The 26,498-nt window shown below is 36.2% G+C and overlaps 1 protein-coding gene across 1 annotated transcript in view; it reads left to right on the top strand.

Annotated features, from left to right (window-relative positions):
* Positions 1-22,757, top strand: part of LOC117337029 (F-actin-uncapping protein LRRC16A-like) — an 84,162-nt gene extending 61,405 nt beyond the window's left edge. Inside the window, exons 29-38 of the mRNA XM_033897777.1 lie at positions 2,973-3,305; positions 5,633-5,731; positions 7,832-8,066; positions 8,479-8,553; positions 8,772-9,028; positions 9,626-9,903; positions 10,714-10,906; positions 11,138-11,245; positions 13,564-13,761; positions 13,881-22,757. Of these exons, the coding sequence (XP_033753668.1) occupies positions 2,973-3,305; positions 5,633-5,731; positions 7,832-8,066; positions 8,479-8,553; positions 8,772-9,028; positions 9,626-9,903; positions 10,714-10,906; positions 11,138-11,245; positions 13,564-13,761; positions 13,881-14,146 (2,042 nt within the window). The 3' untranslated portion in view covers positions 14,147-22,757. The remainder of the gene's footprint in view (positions 1-2,972; positions 3,306-5,632; positions 5,732-7,831; positions 8,067-8,478; positions 8,554-8,771; positions 9,029-9,625; positions 9,904-10,713; positions 10,907-11,137; positions 11,246-13,563; positions 13,762-13,880) is intronic.
* The last annotated feature ends 3,741 nt before the right edge of the window (positions 22,758-26,498 follow it).

The raw sequence follows: 26,498 nt of genomic DNA, 5'->3' as shown, positions 1-26,498 counted from the left end.
ATTTTCCCATGAAGAAGTAACTCTGAAGCACACCTTGACACAAACTATAAAGAAATGATTAGATACCTGATATTAATTCATGACAAAATGATATTACTTGTCCAATATAAAACTTTTTAACAGGAAGAAAGATGTCAGGAAAAGGTAAAGCTGTGTATGTCTATATCGCCATATTGTCCATTAAGATGTATTCTTCTTTATATCAAAATGATGTATACATAATAAGATAGAACAATAACGTGTCTTTACTTGAAAAAAACAACATTTCTAAACTATGTCAGAAAAAAAACTTTAAAGATAGAACAAAGGACATATCCAGGAATTCCTTGGGGAGATTTGAATTTCATGGATAAAGGCAAAAGTAAGACAAATCTTATTTTTTACAAAGAACAATGTCATATTAATATGTTTTACAAAAATCAGTGATTACTGAACTTGGGTTGACATGTGTATTCACAACATATATACAGAGTAAAGTGCATGATAATTAGGGTAGCAGGTCAGTAGGGGATCAGTGATATAAATGAGACAGTAAGTTATTAGGGTAGCAGGTCAGTAGGGGATCAGTGATATAAATGAGACAGTAAGTTATTAGGGTAGCAGGTCAGTAGGGGATCAGTGATATAAATGAGACAGTAAGTTATTAGGGTAGCAGGTCAGTAGGGGATCAGTGATATAAATGAGACAGTAAGTTATTAGGATAGCAGGTCAGTAGGGGATCAGTGATATAAGTTATTAGGGTAGCAGGTCAGTAGGGGATCAGTGATATAAGTTATTAGGATAGCAGGTCAGTAGGGGATCAGTGATTTACAGGAGACAGTAAGTAATTAGATCAGTGATTTAACACTTATTAATATTTTGATGATGGATCAATGTGGAGGTTGTCATAGACTATCTAAAATATCTAACCCTGAGACTCCAAATAATATAATATATCACATCAGTCCATGGTTTGGTTTTCTTTTCCATAACAGCAACACAAATGATTTATTACACATAATTGGTAGCTCTTAATACAAATTTATAGGTACTAGATTTAGTCATGAATTTACTTTTAATGACTGAGGGATACTTACCAGTATGTACAGACTTTTCCCAAAGGCTTAAACCAATTAATATGTTTGAAGTTTCCTTCTTGTAGTTATATATATCATGTTTCATTAGAAGTAGCATGCATATTATTTTTACAAAAGATATGATTATATAAATTACTACATACTATATGTTTATATCATATAACTATATAAATTACTACATAGAGTATGTATATATCATGATTTATCCAGAAACCTCAGCAGCAGAACCAGGGCTGTACAGGGGGTTGACACATAATTCATATTTCTAAAATTTTATTGCTAATGACATTTAGGTCATTAATAGTTAAACTAGACAAGGTTAAAAACAATTGAGAATTTCATCCTGTAAGAATTTCTCTGAAACATATTTTATACATTTTTCCATCACTCTTGTGCACTTCTGATTCTCTGCCAAGGCCCATCACTCTACTGTACTGACAATCCTGTGTATCTGTATCATATACCATATATCATGTATATAAATAATTATACCTGTGTGTTATCACTGTATAAGTACCATTATTAGATAGAAGCCAGTGTGTTGCCTTATAAACCAAGAATAGTTTTATATCTGCCATTAATTAAATGTTACAGACAATGCTACTTCTAAAAAATACTCCTTATCAGTAGAATATGTTTTACATTAATGATGTTGAGGGTTTAAAGTGTATACTAATTAGTACACTGCCCTCTTGTGGACATAAGTGTATAATAGTTAATACCCTGCCCTTTTTTTCTATTAAACTGCACCGCCATCTAGTGGTTGATTTTATCATACCCAGCATTAATCTCTTATAGTTATAAAATACAGGGAATATAAGACATTACACTGCCTTCTAGTGGTTAAAATATTGATAGATTGCTGCACTGCCATCTAGTGGTTATAAGGAATACTTGTCACTACACTGCCCTCTATACTGGTTGGATTTTTATCACTAACTTTAATTCTCTCTATAAAAGGCAGGGTTTATAAGGCATCACACTGCCCTCTAGTCGTAATCCTTGTCAACAGTGGTTTTTATCAAAATATCAGTTATATTTGGTCAAGATATTAGTAAAGCCTATTTCAAGAACTGACCGCTGTAGACTGTAGGCTTACTGACTACTGTAGACAGTAGTTTTACCGGCCACTGTAGACAGTAGGTTAACTGACCACTATAGACAGGCATACCGCCCACTGTAGACAGTAGGTTGACTGACCACTGTAGACAGGCTTACAGACCACTGTAGACAATAGGCTTACAGACCACTGTAGACAGGCTTACAGACCACTGTAGACAGTAGGTTAACTGACCACTATAGACAGGCATACCGACCACTGTAGACAGTAGAATAACTGACCACTGTAGACAGTAGGTTGACTGACCACTGTAGACAGGCTTACTGACCACTACAGACAGGCTTACTGACCACTGTAGACAGGCTTACTATCCACTGTAGACAGGTATCTTGACCACTGTAGACAGACTTCTTGACCACTGTAGACAGGCTTACCGACCACTGTAGACAGGCTTACCGACCACTGTAGACAGGCTTACTGACCACTGTAGACAGGCTTACAGACCACTGTAGACAGGCTTACCGACCACTGTAGACAGGCTTACCAACCACTGTAGACAGGCTTACCACTACTAGGGACAGATCATATCATACACTATATAAACAGATATGTAAACCAAAAAGCTGAAATAGAATTTCTAAAATGGTGTTTCATTTTCAAAAATAAGAATGTGATAATGTTAAATATAAGTCACTGTGAAAAATGAAGAATTGTGTAATATGTCCATTTATTTTTTTCGAAATATTCCTTTAAAAAGTTTTTTGGTTTACATTGACAATTCTATAACTGCGTGCTTTGTAGTGTTGAAATGCTAACCATGCTTGCTTCCTTACCAGATGCTGAGCAGGTACAAAAAGCTTTACAAATGCACAACCAAAAATTGGAAGCCACTGCTGAAATTTCTCCTCCCAAAGGTGAACATGTTGACCCTATACAAACAACCCCAAAGGTTACACCAGTCACCACCCCTCAGACCACACCCACATTGGCTGGTCCCTCCCCAGAATCCACCCCTACTTCACATGATCCTGTTCCCAAGCCTCGGATCAAGAGAAGGTCTGTGCTGTTATCAGTCTCAGGAAAGTCTGAGAGTCAAGGTCAGGGTGTTGCCAAGCAACAGAGTGAAGGTCAGGGGGTTACCAAGCAACTGACCAGTCCAAGTATTACAGGTAAACAAGGTATTGTGACATGCGATATTCCTAAATCTGGTATTTATAAACTCTATTCTTAATCTAGTATTTATATAAAGGTCCTCCAAAATAGCAAAATTATATCAACCTATTGTTGTCAGTATATACAGTAAACCTCCGGTTAGTTCGAACACGCGGATAGTTTGAACACACATTTTTTTTCAAGAAAACAATATTTTTTAGCTTTACTAATAGTTCGAACTCTGGTTGTTTATAACTGACACTATTTCGGATAGTTCGAACTTGTCAAAATAAGAACGTAAAGTAAGATTTTTTTCAGCAAACTCCATTGAAAGCTCACGACGACCCGGTCCCGACGACCGGCCCAGAAAAAATGCCAAGTCTTAAATTTGATCAACAGGCACGTTTTGGTTATTAGATTGTATGTGTGATCATTGGAATGCGTCTGTGATTTAATATATGCCACATATTTTAGCGTTAATTCAGTTTTTACATTGCAAAATACACCACGCACGAGACAGCTGATTGCAAATTTAGGCCCCGACAATGTATAAATAACATGCGATATTTGTATTCGCGGTGGTTATAGCAAACTAAGAAATCATCCGTGTATTTTCAAATATAGTGTTAACTTAGCATTATGATTATTTAATTGTGACTGGACATCTCATAATTATTACCTGAAAACCTGCGACCTCACGCTAGGTAAGCAGGCCACGCGAGTTGTCGCTTGCACTAAAGTTGAAAGGATCGGCCGCCCGGTCATGCTGAGTGATGTGAAAAAGCATTCATATCCAGTCAAAACAATCCGCATGTGTCCCAATTAGAGATGGATAATTTTGCAGGCATCAAATATATGTTTGGTAGATAATACGACTGGGCATATTTAAAAGCAGACATGTTGATGTTCTGACCTAATTTTATCGACATATATCGCCTATTTTTATTGCTTTCGTAAACGCAACAAGTTATGTAGACTATGCTTTCGATGTATTAAAGAGACCATTTATTACAATAATAAAGCGATAGTTTCTGATTCAGATAAAAAATATAGCCATGTGGAAATTATACTGTACAAATGTTTAACTTTTGTGTCACAAATGAATCGTGTACTGTACTGTTTTGGGGCCTATAGGCTATGCATTGCCCGAGCGGCTTTGCGCAATAACCATCATAGTTATCGCGAAATGAAGAATATTTAACGATCAATTAACATTGAATTAAATAAAATACTATCATTTTACTTATTTATAAATGTGCCATTGTTCAGACCGCCGTTGTTACGTATCAGATCTACAATGGGTGTGTTTGTGTCTAATGATTTTACTCTGCCGAGATTTTCGGCGATATATAGACTCGGATAGTTCGAACTCTGGCTTATTTTCTGAAGCATAATTTCGAATAATTCGAACAGGTTCGTCAATTGTTATCTAATTTTGTTCGAACTAACCGGAGGTTTACCATATATATATATAAATGTTATTTACCTGGTACTGATGGAAGTAGGCTTAAGTTCAAGGAAATTATCGAAAACAGGCTTTTCTGTTTCTTCAGAAACAAAGGATATGTATATTAGTTTAGCATGACATATCAAAGACAATAATTAACAGGCTATAAATAGACACAAAAATCTTGTATTTTTAGAGGCTGGGTTTTCAGTCGATCACAACTCCAATTTTACTTCATATGTTTGTACATACAGTCAAACCTGTATTAAGCGGTCATCCAAGGGACCGACAGAAATTGGCTGCTCAGACAGGTGGCTGGTAAATCCAGGTTTACTCACAACAAAACAAAATTTCATAAATTTATTGCTTCTGAAAAAAATCTCCAATTGTAGTTTGTTTGCACATTTCACATAACGTTTGCTATGATCAGCCTCGGTTTGCACGATAATGCTTAATCCTGCAAAGACTCGACAAGTGTGAAGATTATCATAAACAAAACAAATCATGTGATGATCGATAGTAAAATCCGGTCATGTGATCATCTCGGTTGTTAATTAACTCCGGACACAATGGCTGCTCAATGCAGGATAAGATAACGACTAGTGCTAGATTTTAGTGACCACTGGCCGTGTTAGACGGGTGACATCTTATTTAAGGTTCATTATATAGTATTTTCCATCGGGCGGACCACAGACTGGCCGAAGAACGGAGGTGATTGCCTATTCAAAGTGACCATTCTAGCAGGTTTGACTGTATATTGGTGGCTGGTGATTTTGCCCACCGTATGATATCAGACTTAAACTGTAAGTATAAAAGCATCAAAAATATCAGCCATGTATTGAAAGAAGTGCAGGTGAGTCTTGAAGTGGCATTAAATTATATAATTGTCTTATTTAGTGGGATCGACAGAAGACCTTGCCAACAACAGTCAACTCCACAAGACTGAATCCATTCCTGAAGAGCCGCCAAGCTCGCTGTCATCTTCTGTCACATCAGGTAGCTACAGTATCAGTAATATAAAACATCTACCCACTGTTTTGTGCTACAAAAGTTACTAGTACCATAAATATTCGTGTATAGTGCACACTCGTGTATAGGGTGAAGGTAAGTTTTTGAGGTTCATTTTCAAAAAAAAAAATTATAATGTTTAACTGCACGGTGGCTAAATTCTACAGCATAGCACCTGGATAGGAATCTGTAAGTTATCAAAGCTACATTACAACATTTAATTGGAATCACCCATCAGATTTGACAGATGGGCAAAGGTATAGTGTGTATAGTGCGCAGTGGATTTTTTACGCTCATCAAATTATGGGGAAAGTGTGCATTATACGCGAATATTTACGGTATATACATCAGCCCACCATTTCATACTACAAAACTACAACTATAGTTTTCCTTTCCATCCGTCTTGTATGTAACACCAAAGTTTGTCAGTAGTTTCATTCCTTGATTTTATCAAACTTTACTTAATGATTAAGGACCATAATGTCATACAGTGGACCCTCGATAATCCGAACACCTTCGTTCCCAGCCCAAACCGTCCGGATTACGAGTTTTCCGGACTGCCAAATTTCGTCTACCAGGTCAAAAAAATTGTCGTGTAAGAGTTATCTCCCTTGATGATACACAATCCGGGACGTTTCATAAACACGTCTAATTGTCAGTCTTTTTAACAATAAATATACTTATGTTTCTGATATGATTCTAGTTTTGTTTTATTTTGTAGAAACTAGAAAATAAACTATGTTTTTAAAAGAACATGTAAAGTGAAAGTTGTTTTATTTATAGCGGGCATATGTGACCTACAAACAACACACATGAGTCGTCGTTTCCCGTAATGGTGTTAGGCCTACAAGGCGATATCCGTGTTTACCCAATACAAGTGTTAATGATGTTTTAAATTACTGATCATAAATTTGAGATTGATTAATTATCGTATCACGTACTGTATGTTAGTGCATGAATTCTTGCTATAAAAACAGAGCTACATTGTAACACAGGTAAACACCCGGGGCTATGACCTGGCAGCGGTCGCTATGACTACGCACCGAATCAAGTGATAGTCTGTACAGCTGTCGACACGGGTGACTTGCCCCGACATTTTTCTCTCCTCGTGGTGAAAAAATCGTCCGGATTATTGCGGGAAAATTACTATTAAAAAGTACGTTCCGTTCCCAAAATGGGTTTCCGGAATCGGAATCGGAATTTCCGGACTGGTGAGTACAAATAACGTTACGGAAATCAGTTCCCGTGCTATTCCGTCCGGACTGTGAGTTTTCCGGACTATCGGCGTCCGGATTATCGCGGGTCCACTGTATTTACATTCTGTGTGACAGTCTCCCATTACTCCTGTGTTAAACCAGATGGTATTGATCACCGTATAAATGCAGCCCAGATCACATGACGTCACTTCCGTCGGCGTCAAAAAGATGTTTAGCAATGCGTTGCGGGTGAATCAAACATAGCAACGATTTCGACTTAGAACAATCGCGTAATTATGACGTCATTTTGGTGCTTCGTTGATCATAGTCACGCCGAGGCTTTGTATTACACATCAATTTGAATGCAACCCAAGCACTACAATGAAATCGATTTGACATGTGCCGTTCTTTCAATTGAGCAAACAGGGGAATAGCTGAACTTAAACCCCAGATTTCGCAAAGAGAAAGTGAAGTTTAACGTATCTTAATGTAAATATAACAATTAAACGCTTGTTAGATTGTATTTATTGTCAATCTGGGTGGCAGATAAATATTCATGACGCCCTGACAGGGCGTCATTCTATTTATCTGTCACCCAGATTGCATTGATCTTGCCAATAAATACAATCTACCAAGCGTTTAATTGTTAATTAAACACACTGGAGTTTCAGGGTTTTTGGGTCAAGGTAAAGGTCGCTGTTTACTACATGTCTTTTAGTTACGAGAACATTTTGGGAATTTATCTTGCAGCAAAAGTTTATGTGCATTGTGGCATACACAGAATAATGCTAATTTTTGTTTTTGAAATGTTCAAGTTTATTAAGAAAACAAATCCTTCCAATGTATAATTGATTATGTTGAAAGTTTACAATGCATTTGATTGATTTGTCAGACACCATTGACTTGGACAACTTCGGACAAAGTGGTCCAAAACTGTTAAATCCCAACAAGGGTCGTGTCAAGAGGCAAAAGAACCATCAGTCACGGCGACCAACTGCCACAGCAAAACTAGCAATGAGTGAACCTCTTCAAGCTGACGAAGGTCTGGACATGTTCTTCAACAGGCAAACCATAAAGGAGAATACAGTGACAACGCCAGTGGTAGAGGTCACACGTGGTCAGTCAAGGTCAGTGCCTTTGTCTGCTTTACTGATTATTTTAGGTTGTAGACAGTTTACAGGGGAGGTAGTGATATACTGAAATCAGCCTGTTGCCTTAGGTACATCCCTCGTGGATCTGAATACATGTACTACCCAATTAATACAAAGTCCAGGTATGTTTTGGTGGCTGTCAAATATCCATCAACCTTTCTTATCACCAAATAATTAATTGATTAGTATACAAGCCTTATGTTTATTTCCTTGAACTTTGTTCTTTAATCTTTAATATATGTGATCAACTATTTGTTCCTAATCTCACAGCAGTGTTTTTAACAGCATATTAGCACTCGATCCATCCTGTATCCTGTAGCTATCTGAAAATTCTCGGTAAAAAATTTTTTTGTGTAAACAGGCAAGTCCAAATTGTGTATCTTTGCAGTAAGTCAGCCTCAGATGTCAAAGTTAAAAAGGAGAAGAGTCAAAAAGATAAAGATAAGGAGCCTAAGAGATCAGGGTGAGTTTTGTTCCTGTAAGCTGTTTTTCCAATTCCTCAGTATATTTACAGTAGCTGAGCAGAGTTTTGTTTTGTGACTTTCGAAGTTAGTGTAGTAACTTGAAACCTGAGTTTATAAAATATAAATTCATTTGATAAAATCTCTACACTACTGTGACAGATTCCAAAATTTATAGGGACGTGGGTTCTAACCCTAGGTATACATTCTCTACCAACAGATTTGCAGGTTTATTTGGGAGAAAAAAGAAACCATCCGTTGATGAGTCTGCTAAAGCAGACAAGTCACCAGACCGCAGCAAGGCGAAGGGATCCTCGCCAGACCGATCAAGTTCATCGAACAAGGGGGGAGGACTATTTGAGAGGAACTCTAAAGTGAGACTGTCTCCTTTCAAGAATAAAAAGGATAAGAAGGCAGACAAATCCCCAGATAGGAACGGCAAGGCTGCGGAGGAGACCAAGGTGGAGAAACCTACAGGTGTGGTCTTATTGTAGGAAAATCCTAATTATAATGTACTTCTGATTAACATACTGGAAGGTGATTGGTCATTGCACTCTGTATTAATATTAATTTCTTAGATTTGATTGGATTGAACAGGACTATTCAGTTGTACATATATTTAAGGTCAAGGTAATATTTTATTGATATTAATTCGTTCTACATTAATACATGTGTTACTTGTTTATGAAAGCCCTCTTGTGTTTGAGGACGTTTATTTTTAATGGGGTTGAACCCAGGGCCTCTCAACCCTGGCAATCCTTATGTTTAGAAATTACTTACACGTATGTATATTTTTATGTCGGGGGGGGGGGCATATAGTGTTATTCATGTCTTCTCTGTTCCGTCCTGAATTTATGTCTTACAGACTTTGGAAATTTCTGAGAAAATGAATTAATCATTAATTAAATTGACACAAACACCCAAAAAAAAAAATCACATTTGATTGGACAGCAACAGGACTATTAAGTTGTACATGATGTATGTTTGTAAGGTTGAGGTAATATTTTATTGATATCAACCCTCCTAGAGACTGCATCACGTAAATTAAATGCCTGCTATTCATGTGTATTTTAGAGGCAGAGAAGAAACCTGCTGAGACAGTGAAGGAAGTGTCTAGAGACCCTACACCGGAGCCACAGGTTGTCCGTGAGCCTTCTCCAGAACTCCAGGCCGAACCCAAGGCAGAAACCAAGGTGGAACCTAAGGCCGAACCCAAAGCTGAACCCAAGGCCGAACCTGAACCTGAGGTTAAGCAACCCATGAAACCCAAGTTTGGCTATGGCGGAGGAAAACCAATGGGTTTCAGCGAGAATATGATGCAACAGATTCGACAGAACAAAAGATTCTCCTCGGTGCGTAGTTTCAGAAGAAATAGAGGATATTTAACAGTGTCTTCAGTAATACCAAATATATTTCATAAGTGAGGCTGATATTTTGATAAAATTATTTTGATTAAGATATTTGCCCCACTCGTGAAATATATTTCGTATTACTGAAGTTACTGTTAGATATTCTGTTTATTGCATTCTTATAGCAAAATATACCAGATAAGCTTTTCATTATCCCCATTGTCATTTGTAAGCAGTGATTTGATTGGTCAAAATATCAGAAACGGCGATCGTATTATGGTATACCCTGTGCTGTGTCCGTACGTCTATCCATTGACTATTCCTTGTTAGTGCTGTCTAGCCTTAATTTATCAACAGATTTTTATGAAACTGGCTACAAATATTTTATGGCACAAAAGCTCAAGCGAGTTAGTGTTACAGAATTTCGCGATTTACTTTAGCAGAGTTATATCCCTTTTATTGCCAAATATGGGCATTGTGTAGAAAATGAATAAACTTTTCTATTTTTCATTCAATTTCTTAAAGATTTTGCACAATACAACTAGAAACAATTATGTTTAACATATATTACGGGGTTTTGGCTCGTTGGCATGACGGGCATATCATGCTCCCGCTTGCGGAGCTCTTCTTTGTAATCTGGTTAAGTGTCTTTCTGGACTTCCAAAGTTGAAACTTAATAATTTCCAGTTTTCTTGTTCAACATCACACAGGGATGTCATATTTTCTTCTCAACTTCATTCAGGAGTGGTAGACTAATTAAAAGTCCGCTGACAACTGAGAAGAGACTAAGAATAAAATCTTTTCAAATTTCAGAATAATGTATTAGATGACGAGGAATCTCCAACAGCTACCTCGCCAGGCGGAGGATCTACAGCAAGCTCCCCTTCACCTCAAACTAACGGATCCCCCAAAACACCTGCAATCGCATCAAAACCAAGACCAGCCCCACGTAATCGGCGCTCCGAGGCGGAAGATACTCTAGGAGCAGGAGACAGGAAGTCAATCGGTGAATAACACATTGAAATATCTTTATACTCCTGTGTACATTAGTTGGTTAGATTTTGATATTCTATTCAATTGAAGTATGCATAACAATCGGTTATTAAAATAGAAAACTAAGAAAAAGCAATCCGAAATACAATTAGATTATTAAAACTGTTTATTTTAAATCAGCATGATATTATCAATTATTTAATACAATGAACCACTAATGACTGCTCCTTCTTTGAAATTACAGATGGAAAGAGACCTCCTCCTCCTCTTCTTAAACCACGTCCACCGAAACCTCCAAACAAACCTGGGAGCTCACCCCGCACAAGTTCCAACCCGAGCTCTGTCAGCGATGGTAATTAAGAGTGAAATTAATCTCAAGGGCTCATTCCAGTTGTAGTCAGGGACCTTTCAGACATTCAGTACAGTTCAGGATTTGTCCTCTTTCTTACTGACTTATTGTTTTAAGATGATGATTTTTCGTGAACTAATTATTTAAGGATGCTAATTTTTAGGTGCTGTGAAACAGCCACCTTAGGCTAACAACACACTAGACAATAATACCACCCAATAATACACAATAATATCTCCTTCTTCGAAGTACTTGTTTGTGATTAAGTAATATGATTCATGCTTTTATATGTTTTAAGACATTTGTTTAAGATAAATGAATTATAGAAAAACAGTTATAATCGTACAAAATGACCTGTATTCTGGACTATTTTCTGTGAAATTATTACGCTTGCTTCCTGGTTTGTGCGAGGGGAGGTAACTCGTATACACTCTAGTTGATGCGACATTGGAAAGTCACATCAAGCTCTTGGGTTGATAAAAATGGCCCTCGCCCGTTGAATATTGCTTTTAGTCTCAGATTTTCCAATTTGAAATCGATAAGTGAAATCTACAATTGTTTTTACATATGATACTTAAATGAAAGTAGGATAGAAATAGAAATAGGCCACACAAAAAACTGGCCGTGCTGGTTGAAGTGGTTATGAGGCGAAACTTAATGTAAGCTTGTTTCCGCAACAGAGATTCTGTTAGTAATAAAGTGGTTGCATGTTTTGAATCAGTCGATAGTGAAATGCGTGTACAAAATATATAACATGAACGTGCGATTCATCAAGTCACAAGAACAGATAAGGTATGACCGTACGCCCATTCATCGGGAACAAATTAAATCAAATTTCAGAGACTTTTTTCTTCATGAAAGTTGTCAAATTAGTTGATCTAAGAATTAAACTTAATTATAGTATTTCCAATTCAAGTGAGGTTTTAAAACATGCATCTTCACCGTTCATCACAACTTTAATGCAACCACAGCCTTTTTAAAGTAAATAAAATTCCTTAAAATGACATAGGATAATCATCAGTAAAACATTCAGGAATGCAATTTAAAAAAAAGAAGAAGATGTCTTCTTATATTAGCTCACCTGCGGTGGTGCGGCCTCCGTCATCCAGTGTCAACTTTTCCCTTTTAACAACTTCTTCTCAATAACCAAGAGGCCCAGGGACTTGATATTGGGCCTGTAGTATGCTGGGGTGAAGGGCTACTGTGTTTGTTCAAATGAATGGCCTTGACCTTCATTCTAGGTCAAATGGATCAAATAGGCTAAAATTTTCAAATGACTTCTTCTCAATAACCAAGAGGCCCAGGTACTTGATATTGGGCCTGTAGTATGATGTGTTGAAGGGCTACCAAGTTTGTTCAAATGAACAATCTTGACTTAACTTAAAGGTCCAAGCGGTCAAAATAGGTTTAAATCTTGAAACAATGATTTCTCGATAGCCAAGAATCCTGATTTTAGGCCAATGTAGAATGAAGGATTAGAAAATTTATTGACATGAATTAACCTAGCCTGCTCTAATATTTGAAAAAAATGGTAATCAGCATAGTATCTACAGAAATGATCTAGACCAACTTTAAAGTGACTGTAGAGCCAGGTGAACGATACAGGCCCATTGCATGGGCCTCTTGTTTTTATATACTACTTACTTTTCTTCTGTATTTCATTCCCTCATGCACAGCAACTATGAGTGTGGCCTTGGCACTTTGGTTTATGTTGAGATTCTTTTTTTCATATTTTAAACTCGATTGTTTTTGGGGCCAACTTCTACTGGCTGAAGATTTAGTAATTAGACATTCAGCTTTGCTCTATTTCCACTAACCTATGTAGATCTATAATTCTGACATAGTTTCTACAATTATTAGTCATCCACTGTAAACTGGAAGGAACTATTGAAATTCTGATACTGCCTACTAAGATAATTCATATTTATCAAATACTTACTACCAAATACAATTATTTAATACAGTGGTCTGCCAAACATTCACTGTGTAGAATTAGTTCCCTTTATGATCTGACTTGTGTAGCCAGTGTTAAATGTCACAGGAAAGTTTTCATCTTTGTAGGACTTTTCAGATATACATAATGAGATTTCATAGAGTTTTATATAGTCTATATGGCTAATATTCATACATTTAATTCATTCACCGAATTTTACAAGTTTGATGAATCCTTCACTTAATTTGTAAGACAATAGGATGATGGATATATTAGGCATATGTACAATACTCTTCTGAATTTATTTTTACTACATGTATAAAAAGCCAATTGTCTTTATAACACTGTCAAGTCCATTTAAGATTGTAAACTATTTGTTAATGAGCAGATTCCTTGGATGGAGAGAACAAATCTTCAGAAGGTAACAAAACTGAGGAAGGTGTGGTAGTGGACTCCGCGACCCTGCGTTTGTCCGTGGAAGACAAAATAAAGAAAATGGGACTCACGACTGGTGCTCCACCCCCAGAGTTAAAGAAAAAGAGCAGTTCCCTCCCCCGGGACCAGTCTTTACCTAACATAAGTAAAGGTTAGTGTCACAAATATCAACGGTATTACAGAAGTTCCTAGTATGTTAAAGTACTTCATAAATTATAAAAGTAATTAATATTGGGTTATTTTCAGTTTCATTTCTTTCTTTTTTTCCAGAAAAAGAAAACTCATTAGAATGGAAACATCGATCAATTCATGATCCTATGAACGTATCCACAACTTCAGAGGAGTTATCTCCCATCTCTGTGACTGATGACAAAAGGTCAGATTCCGCAGAGAAACTATCGGTGAATGGAGACAAAGATAAAGACAATAGGAAAGACTTAGACAAGGAAGATGATAACGGTAACAAGGCAGAGTTATCTACTCCTGATACAGAAGATAAAAAAGGAAGTGCTGCGGATGATGTGATCATGGTATAATGCTATGTTTTATAATAGAACCTATCAATAAGCTTCCCTCCACACTTAGCCAGAGACACCCCTTCTAATACAAACTTATATAAGGAATATGAAGTGGGAACAAGGAATTAAGTGTATTTTTTTGTTTGTCCTGCCTCCATGCAAAGGATCAAACAGCTTATTCTACTTTGAGCTCTCCAAGTCCTCGGAAACTGTGAAGTTTAGAGGTACGGATATTGTTCTAATTAATGTGAGGACTTTCATGTTGTGAATTTTAGTACTGCTGGATACAGGTCTTCCAGATACACTATCACATGGCTCCCAAATATCTCAGATAGAAATCTCCCCTCCTCAAATCAAAAAGCAACAGCATTGCTCCCCCCCTTCCCAATTACTAGATAAATATTTTTTTACCTCCTGCTTTAAAGTTTGACTAAGCCATATTTGTTTGATATGAACACATGAAAGTTTTATTTCTTGTAAAATTCCAGTATTACATCTAAACTATACAAAGTGCTTGAATTTATGAATGGGCCTGAAATAGTGTAATACAATTAAAAAAAATAAGATATGTTACAATTCATGGAGGAATTCCTTCCCTCAGTCTCAACAAGGGCAATAAGGAAAAAGCTGGTTACATTTGAAAAGCCAAGAAAGGCTAGATAATTCATGATCAGTTAGGCTCTTTGAGGCTTTCGACTTTCTGAAGCCAAGAGGAAGTATAATTGGTGTGATATTTTTATTGCGTGACACGCACATTTAATGTAGAAATGGTACTAATACCTATTAAAAATTATTGACAAACAATACACATCATTAAAGTGAAAATTAAAATCAAAATTTGGTTTACTGTGGTATCTCTACTTAATTTCATGACAAAACAGACTTAAAACATAAATGTACTGATACAAGATGTGTGGGTAGTAATACAAGATGTCAATGAGATCAGTCGAAATATTAACCTGTTTTAAACTATTGATATTAGGAATTAATTAAACAAATTTATTTAGAGGCAATAGATCAAATTTTACTGCTGAATTTTAGTAAATTAATTAGAGCATGTTAATGTCGGGATGAGTTAGCACCACCCACATTACTTACTGTAAAATACAATGTACTAAAACTACAATTACCGAAAACAAAATCTAGGCTTTTAATACAAATTAAATCACTGAAAATAAGATAACCACTGAAATATGTATGGTAACAGTAACCCTACGTTTAATTGATCACGGTTACTGTTTACAGCAATCAAGTGCCTTCATTGATATGTAACATCACTCGATGAGTGTTAGTCTAGAACTCGTGATAAAATATGTACAGTATCTGATTATCGAAACAGATCAATTTTTTCTACACTTCTGAAACTGTTAAAACCAAAGATTTTGTTCTCCAGATTAATTCGGATATAGGGAAATCTACTATAGTCACACTTTGATTTAGAGTATGATATAGCTTCCAATTAAGTACATATTGCTCCATTTAATCAAATTAGAATTATAGTGCTTATTTATTAAATACATCTGCATGCTTGCTTTAATTCTTTGCTGTTAAAATTTGTTATGCTCACCTCTTATTTGCGAAAAATGTCTCATTTTGGTGGAGAATAATTAAACTTAAAAGCTATTTTTGACATATTTTATATGTAGTGAGAAACTTATCACTCCCCAGGTTGGTGGGTATATTGTAGTTAATCTAGTCCGGACGAAGACCAGATATTTCTGACATGTAGAGGTATGTAGGGCAGACAGAACCAATTAACTTTTACAGGAGACCAAGATTCTGCTGTTTAACAAGTTTGTATATAATGTACTATTTCTACGTGATTTTGTAGATAACAAACTATTGCTGGTTTGTTTGTATTAACTTGATATGAATGTACATACATTGTAGTATAATCTTCACTTATACAGAAATTTTATACATTTTATAAAGTATGTATCCCTGTCGGCCTAATACCATGTACGAAGCTTCAGGGCTGACCTGCCCTTTATAATTTTCATTACCAGCACTATGTGAGTCAGGTTACCATCGAGTGTATTTTATTATCGTTATTATTATATCAGTTTGAGGTATTTAAGTTATTTTGTCTTAATGGCTGTGAAGAAGTCACAAAAGCAAGGCTATATAGTATTACTTTTCTAAAGAAGTATCCCCTGCACAGCTGATGATGAATGATACAGATATATCAAATTAACAGAGACCAGCTCTCCACTACCTGTCCTACAGTTACACACCTCTCCATTACCAGTGGAGGTGAGGTGAAGGGCCCTTGCTGTCATCAGTTGTAAATATTAAAATACCAATAAGACTATTTTTAGGGGTGGATTCTTTTTCAATATATCATACTCAACCAGAAAAAATAGGTTTGATATATTATATACATTAGTTAATGGTTATATACAGGAGAAAATAAACAAAATAGTTAGTGGTTATTTACTGGGGAAAATATACATAAGATAGTTAGTGGTTATCTACAGGGGAAAATATACATAAAATAGTTAGTGGTTATCTACAGGGGAAAATATACATAAAATAGTTAGTGGTTATCTACAGGTGAAAATATACATAAAATAGTTAGTGGTTATCTACAGGGGAAAATATACATAAAATAGTTAGTGGTTATCTACAGGGGAAAATATACATAAAACTAATAGCACGTAAAGTAAGTTAGTAGTAATTAAATTACTAATTAAATTAAATTTACCTTGAAAAATACCTATGGATCCTAGATTTTTTGTAATATTGCTGTAAAGACTTAGACTGGATTTGTTTGAAGTTCTTACTTCTCAGTAAAGATACATCTTTGATTTATATTCATGGATTAATGGATACGGTATCGAGAGGCGTCAATATTACCACTCTAGTAATCATCTGAAACAGATATATGTAGCTGTTGTTATGAGTGGAGCTGCTTACATAGATTGTAAATCATGTCACTGGTTATAAAAATAAGGTCATTGTGTGAAAAAAACTTTTATTACAGTATTTAAAATCTGTCATAAATAATCTTGATGTCAGTTTGAACCCAGACTTTACACAATGCAGTCCACATAGTCAACACATACATTATGTATAAATGTATTTGGTATTTGTATTTGAAATTAAACAGAAAATAATATAGCATTCATAGATGTATGTTACGACTGGCTTCCTGAATTAGTGAATATTTCATTTGTAATGATGATAAAAAATCTGGTGCACTATTATAAGATTTTTTTAGGTAAATATTGCCAGCAGTGGACAAGCACATTAAAGTCATTTTGTTTTTGATTTATTTAGTAAATAAATATAGATACACAATGTATATGATATATTGTTTAATCAGTATAGTCACAAGTTATAATTTAATTATCCAAATTTGGAAATCAACAAGTTTATTTAACACAGGTATTTTGGGTTTTATTGGTATAATGAAAACAATTTGTTTGTAATGAGATCTTGTTAATGTTTATTAAAAGAGTTATCTCCCTTAAGGATAGCAATATTATACCTGTTTGTTTCTTACATGTGATTTATGCTACTTATCAAGCTTTTTACTCTAAATTTCACAAGTCAATGTCTGAAAGAATGCTATTTTCTGAGAGTTTTTTTCAGGTACACTGTATTTTTAGTTTGACAGCATTAATTTTAATTTCCTATTATAAATTTGCTGAATATAAGGTACCATTCAGTGAAATTGATTTTCTGTTAGTAAGGTAGCATATATCCTTAAGTACTAAATATAGCCATAGACCAGTTCAAATTGTTGACATTCCTATCTCTTGTCTAGCTGTTTCTGTGGATTGGTACATTGTAATTTTGGATGTTCGTTGTGAAATATTTTTCTTGTCAGGATTTGATTGAATTTTGTAAATTTATTGCTTTATCATTAGTTTTGGTGATGTTATATCATATTGTATGACGGATTTTGAAATAAGGGCTCAGAATTGTTTTTAGATGTAGCAATATATGTTATTTTACAATTCAACAAGTTAATTGATTAATTTCAAAAATGTACATATTTATTATAATTATGTCAGTAGAAATATACACAAGAATAATTAAAACCTTCCAATATTTAATGAGTAATCAAGATATGTTTCCATGGTATACTGTAAATATATAAAAGAAAAAACCTGTTTGCATGAATCCACAAAATATTCAAAAAGAGGAAAAACCCATACGTTTGCAGTGACTAAAACACTCGTGTGGTAGTTTATATTTTTTATTTCTAAATCAAACAACCGAATTTTGTATGCAATTCTTATTGTTCATCATTTATTTTTGGCAAAAAAGTAACAGTGTTCACCTAGTTTTTGTGCCATGTTGATTTGAACAATCCCAATTTTTTTTTTTTCTTTTTTTTTCTTTTTTTTTTTTATAATGTATTCAAATTGGTCAACATCATTTTTAAGGTTTTAATGCCCAGAAATTGTAATTTGAATATAAAGAACAAAGGACGGTACACAATGAGGACGGATACATTGATAACAATTACATCGATCATGTTGCTGCAATTTTCTCACATCTCATTTGACAATTAGTTATAACACATTGTTGTTTGTCACTTGTCATTGTATTCTATCACTATTAAAGAGTAAAGGTGCCAAATACACAGTTAGCAAAGAATTGTGTTCAAAAGCTGCAGAGCAGTTTTATTTTATTTTATTTTTTCTATATATATATATATTTTAATCACTGCTTTAGAATATGGCCATTACACTGATTTTTCATCATTCATGCAATATAGATTATACATACAAATAGCTTATAAACAAAACACCCTATTCATTTATGTAATATAGATATGTATATATGTAGATATACATTATGTATCTATGTATACCCGGTATAAATTTTCTATGATTATGTCTTTGATTTACTTGCCTGTCATAAAGCATGTTTTGTTGACACTAATTTGCATATATTTCCTGCGTCATACATTGATTCCTGTATATAGCTAAACTGATCTGTGCTAATACTCTTTGTGTGGGAGAATGGTGTGTGTGTGTTATCTGTACTATAATATGGGTGGGGTATTGGATTGCCTTGTACTGTTATTAGAGTTGTGTCCCTTCGTTTGTGACCTTACCAAGGCCTTTTTTTCATGGGAAACTGAATTTTTGTTAGATTTGTGATTTTGTCTTCCTCAAATTATCATTTGAGATAAAATATTTGTGATTTTAACTTCCATGAATTATAATTGAGATAAAGAACTATACACAAAAAATGCATTCCTTTACCTGGAGTATATACTTACAACGGTTTGTTTTATAATTTTAGGAAACCTACAACGTTTAATTTTTTACTGTTGATTCCTGTTTGAATGACTACAATGTTAGATCTTGGTATACATTTTGTTGAAACTTTCTCTTGATTTAAATAACCATGTTATGTTATAAAATACAATGTTACAGTTCTATAGTTACTGTAGAACTCTTTTTGGAACTCTTTTTGAAAGGAGGTATTCAACAATAAGGTAGCATACAGCCTTAACCATCATTTATTTGTTGACAGTAACATGTAACTGGTGTCTGTGAGATAATATATATACATGTATGGTCATTACGAAATTGGAGAAGTTACCTGAATTATACATTGTAGAATCAGTTCTAAATTCAGAGGAAGACTGAAAAAAAACAACTACCTTCAATGTTGTTGATTAAGTATTAAAGAAAATACCATTTCTAACAAAGCATCACCTATAAATGGCATTACATGATGAAGTGCCTTGTTCTTTCTTGTCATATCTGTGATTGATTTACCTGTTCGCTTTGTTTTAAACTAATTCTGTGACCAATGATTATTAGATTGTTCTAGTTTGTTTAGATTTTTCACAAATGTAATTGGTTTATGACATTAATTAACTAATTTGTCGAAGAAAATCAGATGGATGGCCTCAGAGTACTTTTATACGGTAACCTTAATTTAATTTATTTTCACAGAAAAAAACGGATGTCAGGAAATTCAGTTAAAGGCTGTGGAGGTTATCTCTGTTATTTAGAGAGATTTAGTTTAAGTTAATCAGCATAGAAACATTACTGATTTGTTTTGGTAGCTTTTGGCGTACATGTAGTTCATAGTTGTCAGAATGGAGATAAATTTGAAAGATATCAAAGTCTTTTAATATTTACTTTGAGAAATAAATATTTAACAACATGAGATTCTTTGATGAGAAATATACCATTAACAGTTATTATGGTCAATATTCTACATTCAGTTATTGTAAACTGTTTATCCTCCAACCTTGGGAGATGATACCTTGTCACCAGAATCTTGTTTATTTCATTATGATGATATCATATTCAAATGCCATCATTTCATACCAAATAACATAAATAAACAATATAACAGATTTTGGTAATTTTAAGAATGAATAAAAATAAGTCTTTTTCTGTTCCAACTGTCATACTTCAGAAAGTAGATTAACAAATCCATCCTCAGAATAATATGACTAAGAGAATCAAGACTCACCCACAGGGTAGTCACTGTCACCCTTAGGGTAGTCACTGTCACCCACAGGGTAGTCACTGTCACCCACAGGGTAGTCCCTGTCACCCACAGGGTAGTCACTGTCACCCACAGGGTAGTCCCTGTCACCCACAGGGTAGTCACTGTCACCCACAGGGTAGTCGCACTATCACCCACAGGGTAGTCACTGTAATCCACATGGTAGCCACTGTCACCCATAGGATATTCACTGTCACCCATAGGATAGTCACTGTCACCCACAGGGTAGTCGCACTATCACCCACAGGGTAGTCACTGTAATCCACTTGGTAGCCACTGTCACCTACAGGGTAGTCACTGTCACCCATAGGATAGTCACTGTCACCTACAGGGTAGTCACTGTCACCTACAGTGTAGTCACTGTATCCCACAGTGTAGTCACTGTCACCCACATGGTAGTCACTGTCACCTACAGGGTAGTCACTGTCACCCATAGGATAGTCACTGTCACCCACATGGTAGCCACTGTCACCTACAGGGTAGTCACACTATCACCCACAGGGTAGTCACTGTAATCCACATGGTAGCCACTGTCACCCACAGGGTAGTCACTGTATCCCACATGGTAGTCACTGTCACCCACAGGGTAGTCACTGTCACCTACAGGGTAGTCACTGTCACCAACAGGGTAGTCACTGTCACCCACAGGGTAGTCACTGTCACCTACAGGGTAGTCACTGTATCCCACAGGGAAGTCACTGTCACCAACAGGGTAGTCACTGTCACCCTCAGGGCAGTCACACTATCACCCACAGTGCAGTCACACTATCACCCACAGGGCAGTCACACTATCACCCACTGGGTAGTCACTATCACCCACAGGGCAGTCACATTATCACCCACTGGGTAGTCACACGATCACCCACAGGGTAGTCACACCATCACCCACAGGGTAGTCACTGTCACCCACAGGGTAGTCACACTATCACCCACAGGGTAGTCCCTGTCACCCACAGGGTAGTCCCTGTCACCCACAGGGTAGTCACTGTCACCCACTGGGTAGTCACACTATCACCCACAGGGTAGTCACACTATCACCCACAGGGTAGTCACTGTCACCCACAGGGTAGTCCCTGTCACCCACAGGGTAGTCACACTATCACCCACAGGGTAGTCACACTGTCACCCACTGGGTAGTCACTGTCACCCACAGGGCAGTCACATTATCACCCACTGGGTAGTCACTGTCACCCACTGGGTAGTCACTGTCACCCACAGGGCAGTCACATTATCACCCACTGGGTAGTCACACGATCACCAACAGACCTGTTATATCCTGGTATCTGTATTTCTGAGGACGGACCTGTTATATCCTGGTATCTGTATTTCTGAGGACAGACCTGTTTCATCCTGGTATCTGTATTTCTGAGGACGGACCTGTTATATCCAGGTATCTGTATTTCTGAGGACGGACCTGTTATATCCTGGTATCTGTATATCTGAGGACGGACCTGTTATATCCTGGTATCTGTATTTCTGAGGACGGACCTGTTATATAATCTGATACAATTTCTGTACTTGTCTTCTTGCATTCCTGTTACATCTTCGTACAATGTCCAAAGGTTTTGTTTTTCTTTAACACTGTGAACAATACCCCTGGAATTGGGAAGTGGTTCCTACTTCAGCATCACTCAGTCAATCTATGCAATAGAAATTTTAGCCCCCTTTATATCCAGTATTACATTAGATGGCTTTAACCACTGATGTAATGATTGGAATAGTTTGATATGATTTACTATAAAATATTTAAAATACTTTTGAGTTTGGTGATAAACTTGTATGTTAAAAGTTAAGATTTGTTTAATTTAATAAGCTCACAACATCATTGTTTTGATTTATGCAATGATGATATCTGTTAAATTGTTTTAAAGGTACTGATGTTATCAATATTTTGTTGGCCTTATGACTTTGAAGGTCATAGAAAAGGTCACACAGTATGGGATTTGAGCACAGATCACAAATATGTAATACAAGCTTACCTGATTCAGTAAGGTATCATATGTGACTCCTTTATTAAGCATATTACCTTTATATTATGTGTACTACATTGTACTGAAGTATGGGGAGAAGAAAGAGTGGAAACTTTCTTTTGTATTCATTTAAAATAACAATTTGCAATAAAATGTCATTTATAATGATATTGTGATTCTAGTTATTTTTTAGCTCCTGAAAGTTTAACGAGTTTTTACCATAGCTTCAGAGACCTAATTGGTCTGATAATGTATATAGGGGTCTCAGGCAGAATTGGTAGTTGTAGGATGAATTTTTATATTTAGAATGTAATTAGGATATTTGTCATTTCAGCATGGGGTAGTTGTATTTACAGTTCTCCGACCTATCTATAACCACCACCCAAACATACTGCCAACTTAAACCTTAATTTCCTCACTATAAAATTACCTTTATAAATTTGCTACCCTCACATACCACCATTTGCCATGTTAAAAGTTCAAAATCACAGCATACATGTGTTTTCCACAATGATATTGATGTTATTGCCAAATTGGTAGTAAGTACTGTTTTTACCTGTATAAACGTATTGTTTTTACCTGTATAAACGTATTGTTTTTACCTGTATAAACGTATTGTTTTTACCTGTGTAAACGTTGTTGGGGCTGTTGGTCAGTCTAGCCATGGTGTCCTTTGTCACCACTCTAGAGGTCATACAGACTGACCAATTTTAAGGGAATGTCATGGATAGCTTGATAATGAACATTATGTACATCAAAGGTCAAGGTCATTGATACAAAGATTTTACTGACAGAATTTGGTCTGGCCTGGGGCAATGGTAAAGGGAACTTGATGTTGTGTAAGGGGGAAATTTTTGAGTGCAGAGGAGGAAATTAACAGGTCAAACTGGGAAATGAACAGGTCAAACTGGGAAATTATAGATATAGATCATTTTTCTTGAGACCACATTCTCTCTGGAGACTGCCAAAACAGTCTGTAGAATTATATTGTCTTACAGGAATGTTTCATGGGCGGAGAGGAAGCATAGAAGTAAATCTATATAATCCTCCCCTTTCCTAGAGAGCTTGCCTATGTCACATCATATTTTCTTTCTTTATATGGGCTTTATATACAAAAATATAATCTTGTCACATCTGTAAAACAATTTCGCTCAAATTTGGTCAAGATAATTATTATATTGGACACTATATTGGATAGGCCCCCAGACGAGTGCACCCAAAACTGCAAAATAGGTCAATCTTCCAAGAATTACCTTGACCTTGCATGTTCTAGTGCTACCCATGTCCATCCCGTCCGATCCTGATGCAATGTAAAAAGCTAATCTCAGGAACTGCTGATGCGATCCTCACCAAACTGTGTCTCCGGGTGTCAAGTGGCCACGGGGGCATTTATATCTCACAGACATTTTCTAATTTTTATTTGTATGTGTTTTTCCCACACTGATACGACTCGTAAACATCTTGATCGAATATACAATATTTCAGATATATTTCCTTATTTAAGTAAGTTGAATGGTTAAAAAAAAGAAGACAAATTCTGCTTCCATAATCTTCCGTAGTTAGTAGTTGACTAACATGACTTCATTGATTTGGTAGCATTATACAATATACACCGATCGCTGTCGGTTATAAGTCTAACTCGGTATCCCTCCAGCATTTCGTCAAGACTGTCCAACTTCTTCAGAATAGGAAAACAGAGCAAGCAAAGTATTCATGAGAATCCGCCCACCTCAGAGTCTCCGCCCACCTCAGAGTCTCCGGGGCCAAGTCCCGACTACAGGTTCTCGCTTACACGTAGTTCCGGATACTTTCCAAAAGGGAAAAAAAAGATTAAAAAATCGATAACCCAGATACTTTCGTATTCGATACATACGTTATACAGTACCATATCGAAAAATATAACGCCAAGATGATATGGATACTTAATAACCTTAATAACAAAAACAGAAATACACCACAAACTCTCGTACTCAAGATACCCCATACACTACATTTCATTCTTCAATCCTTAGATGTTTGGACAGTTTTGTATTCATCATCTTGATAATCCGGGGAGACATTGAAAAACATTCCATAGTCAAAACCCAATTAATCGGAAAACTTGTCTCAAACAGAGTACTTGGGAAACTCATTATGAAAACCGAGAGAATCGAGAAACTATCGTATTGAAAATAGGGTTTATCGGGATACTCCCGCAGTCAAAACCGAAATTATCGGAAAACTCGTTTTCGAACCTAGATTATCGGACCAAAATCCCGGAATTATCGGACCGGTCGGGTCAAACACTCATATTCAAAACCGAGATAATCGGGAAACGTATGTCTTGATACCCGAGATTATCAGGCCAAACTCTCCGATTCAAAACCGAGATAATCGGGAAACGTATATCTTGATACCCGAGATTATCAGGCCAAACTCTCCGATTCAAAACCGAGATAATCGGGAAACGTATATCTTGATACCCGAGATTATCAGGCCAAACTCTCCGATTCAAAACCGAGATAATCGGGAAACGTATATCTTGATACCCGAGATTATCAGGCCAAACTCTCCGATTCAAAACCGAGATAATCGGGAAACGTATATAAGTTCAGAAGTAAAGATATTTCATGACCGAGAAATAAGTTGTGGGTGTGCGGTTTTACGAAATATCGGATATGTTTTAGAGTGGACAGATTTATTTGTTTAATTCTCTTTACAAACATATGGTGTACACAAAAAAAACATGTATACAACATTCAACAAATATACAGGTGTCCCGACACTTTATCACTAGCCCTCCACCTCTGGGTTGCGAGTTCGAAACCTACGTGGGACAGTTGCCGGGTACTGACTGTAGGCCGGTGGCTTTTCTCCTGGTACTCCGGCTTTCCTCCACCTCCAAAACCTGGTACGCCCTAAATGACCCTGGCTGTTCATAGGACGTTAAACAAAAGTAAACCAAAAGTAATATGACATTTTAAACAAACTTGTATCAACTCGTACAGATTACGTACGATTTTGATACAAGTAGTATTCATTAGCTCTAAAAACTTAACAATGTTTAGTCGTGTCTAATATATTTTTGTTACAAATTGCTTTCTATCAATAGCCAAAAATGGACATCGTAACAAATGATGAAATTCGTCACCAATTTCATTGGTATCACAGTACGAAATATTATATTTTGATGATCCACATTATACCTGCTTAGCGCTCAGCATATTTGGAGTGGGACGACTGGTTCACCCGTTGTCAGTATAATGTGACCGGGTGGGGTGTGCTGCTGGGTGTCTTCGGCAGTATGCTTCAGTGAGGTAGCACTATTAATCGGCAAAAGTTCCGGCCTATCACAAGGAGACTTAACACGAACATACCGCAGCCTCCCAAAACACACATACGCACTCACCACACGCATGCATGTCGCACGCACGAGAGGCCGTCCTTAACTGACCTTAGCTGTTAATAGGACGTTAAACAAAATAAACCAAACCAAACCAAACCTTCTGTCAGTTTCAACAAAAGTAGAGAGCGCATGCACAACCCGGAACAAAGCGCTATGTGTGTAGTAGTAGAGAAAGCGAGAGAACCACACCATTAATCGAACCAGTGACCTCCGGACTCTAACCACGTTAGCTACGTATACGGCTCAATCCAGTTCCGCTACACGTGTAGACGAACATAACTAGAGGTCATGACGTTCTGTAGTTATGGACACATACCTTTAAAAGTCAATTAGATTACTTATCAAATATACTAGGTATCAGTCATGTCTAAGTCGATGAATATGTTGGATATGTATTACTGTAAGTAAATGATGGTAAGTTATACTGGACAGTAGCTAAGTCAAAGGGTAGGTATGCTGAGTATAAGAGAATGACGTAGAACAGTCCGTTGCGTCGGGAAAACACTCAAAGATGTAAATTAAAAAA

This window comes from Pecten maximus, chromosome 11 (genome assembly GCF_902652985.1).
Source record: "Pecten maximus chromosome 11, xPecMax1.1, whole genome shotgun sequence".
NCBI lineage: Eukaryota > Metazoa > Mollusca > Bivalvia > Pectinida > Pectinidae > Pecten > Pecten maximus.
Note: the sequence above shows the minus strand (reverse complement) of the source record. Positions and strands in the feature narration are given on the sequence as shown.